The sequence below is a fragment of the Cystoisospora suis genome (genome assembly GCF_002600585.1).
Source record: "Cystoisospora suis strain Wien I chromosome Unknown contig_7164, whole genome shotgun sequence".
NCBI lineage: Eukaryota > Apicomplexa > Conoidasida > Eucoccidiorida > Sarcocystidae > Cystoisospora > Cystoisospora suis.
Genome location: NW_027159950.1, coordinates 1 through 2,254, shown reverse-complemented (window position 1 = coordinate 2,254; position 2,254 = coordinate 1). Strand labels below are relative to the sequence as shown.

The 2,254-nt window shown below is 46.2% G+C and overlaps 1 protein-coding gene across 1 annotated transcript; it reads left to right on the top strand.

Annotated features, from left to right (window-relative positions):
* Positions 1-62: 62 nt before the first annotated feature.
* On the top strand, positions 63-2,075 carry CSUI_010337 (retrotransposon ty3-gypsy subclass; the record flags this gene model as incomplete). The annotated part of the gene is made up of 1 exon (XM_068070442.1): positions 63-2,075. The coding sequence occupies exon 1, from the start codon at positions 84-86 to the stop codon at positions 2,073-2,075; it is 1,992 nt and encodes a 663-aa protein (XP_067917582.1). The 5' UTR covers positions 63-83.
* Between the last annotated feature and the right edge of the window lie 179 nt (positions 2,076-2,254).

Here is a 2,254-nt window from a genome sequence, read left to right as displayed (position 1 = left end):
GACCCTAGAATCATTACATGGTGTGGAGACCCAAACACTCCCAGGCTGTGATTGACCTGAAGGAGGCCCTAGTGAATGTGACAATGACAAGGATATTTAACCCGGATTTGCCCATGGTGATCAAAACCGACGCGTCCAAGTATGCTGTAGGAGCTGTCCTGGAGCAAGAAGGGTTCCCAATCGCCTTTGAATCTCAAAGGAAGTCAGATCGAGAGGAATATTATCCCGCCTATGAAAGTGAGCTGTTGGCTATTGTGTACGCCTTAACAAAGTGGAAACACTTTATCGGAACGAGGTTGGTAACCAGAGAAACAGATCATGCAACTCTTAGTCGCCTGCTGACGCAGAAAAAGGTAACAACCAGATTGGGATATTGGCAAGATAAATTGGCCGATTTCAATTCCGGAGTCGTGCATAAGCCAGGGAAACAGAATTTAGTGGCAGACGCCTTGAGCAGATGCCCGGATTATATGAACAGTATCTCTATTCGGTCGGAACTCCCAAGCATCAGCACGAGAGGAAATGACCAACGATCAAGCCGACGTTTGGAATGGGAGAGGGCTTACCATCAATGTGAAGATTTCGGAGACATTCTACCAATCTGTGAGAATTTCCGAGCAGATCCAGAGGCGGACAGCAATATACCTGTTGTGGAGGATGGAAAAGAATATCATTGGGAAGGGGGACTGTTATGGGTAAAGATCAAGAATAATTGGAAGCTATGCGTCCCCCCCAAGAACATTAGGAGGGAAATATTACAAGGTTTTCATGATCATGCGTTGGCCGGACATCCAAGAATTGGGAAGACGACCCTGGACATTGAAAGGATCTTTTGGTGGCCCGACCTGAAAAGTGATACAAAAAGGTATGTGAAATCCTGTATTGCAAGTGCACAGGGGAAGGCGTCGTATGCGCGATACGGAGGGTTGTTGAATCCGTTACCCACACCTCATTACCCTTGGGAAATATTGAATGTTGACTTGATAATGGGATTACCTAAGGGAGATATGGGATACGATGCCATAATAACCTTAGTGTGTCAATTAACGAAAATGGCCCGCTTTACACCGACGTTCCAAACTGCGGTTGCCGAGAGAGTGGGAAAAATGCTTGTGAGAGAAGTAATACGACTGCACGGTGTGCCTGCCGCCATTATAAGCAATAGAGATAGCAGGTTTACGAGTGACGTATGGCAAGAAATGTGCAAACGCTTGAACATTACCTTGAAAATGTCCACCGCATACCACCCGCAAACGGATGGACTTGCGGAAAGAACCAATCAAACCATAGAACAGATGTTACGCTGTGCAATACTAAGGAATGAACATGAATGGGTAGATGCTTTACCGATGCTGGAATTCGGATATAATAGCACTATCCGATCTAGTACCCGAGCTTCACCCTTTGAAATGTTATATGGTTTTATCCCTTGTAAAGCTGTATGTAGGAAATATAACTTAACCACAACAACGTCCTCAGCAAACTTACCACTTCAAGCAGAAGTCATTCTGCGGAAAGCGCGGGTAGAGTTAGAGAGGGCAAAAGCGACACAACAAAAATACGCCAACCGAAAACGTAGGCCAGTTGGATTCCAAATAGTGGATTACGTCTGGCTTAAAGTGTCACACTTACCTATGAGTGGCTCTGCCAATTCAAGAGCACTGAGTCTTAAACATCGTGGACCTTTCAAGATCATTTCGAGAGTAGGGCAATTGGCTTATCGTTCGAAACTGCCCCCATCTATTTGGGTGCATCCGGTATTCCATGTATCCTTGTTGAAACCTGTGACAATGAATGAATTTGGACTCCGATCTCACACTAGCCTGCAGGTCCCAGTACATGGAAACGAGTATGAAGTTCAAGGAATTTCCAAGCACCGAGATGATCCGAGAACTAAAAGACGATGGTATAAAGTACTACGGACGGACAGGACCAGAAGGTGGGAACCAGAAAGTAATTTACTAGGGTGCCAACAAACGTTGTACAACTATTTTCGGGGTGTACACCAGCACGACGTGGTGTATCGTGTTGAAGAAGGGAAACCTCTGGACGAATGGCAGCCCCACGAAAGGTAACCGGAATCCGCCGCCGTTGACTCCTGGCCGAGGGACAATTAACCATCGTAGGCCTGAGATTAAGTTTCAGAGACCGGGATACTTCCATCAGGGGGGATATAGAGGATACGGGCACCAGTTTAGGAGTCCCATTATTCGTTCGGTTGACTTCTACCCTCGGAGAGAACAACGGGAATCAT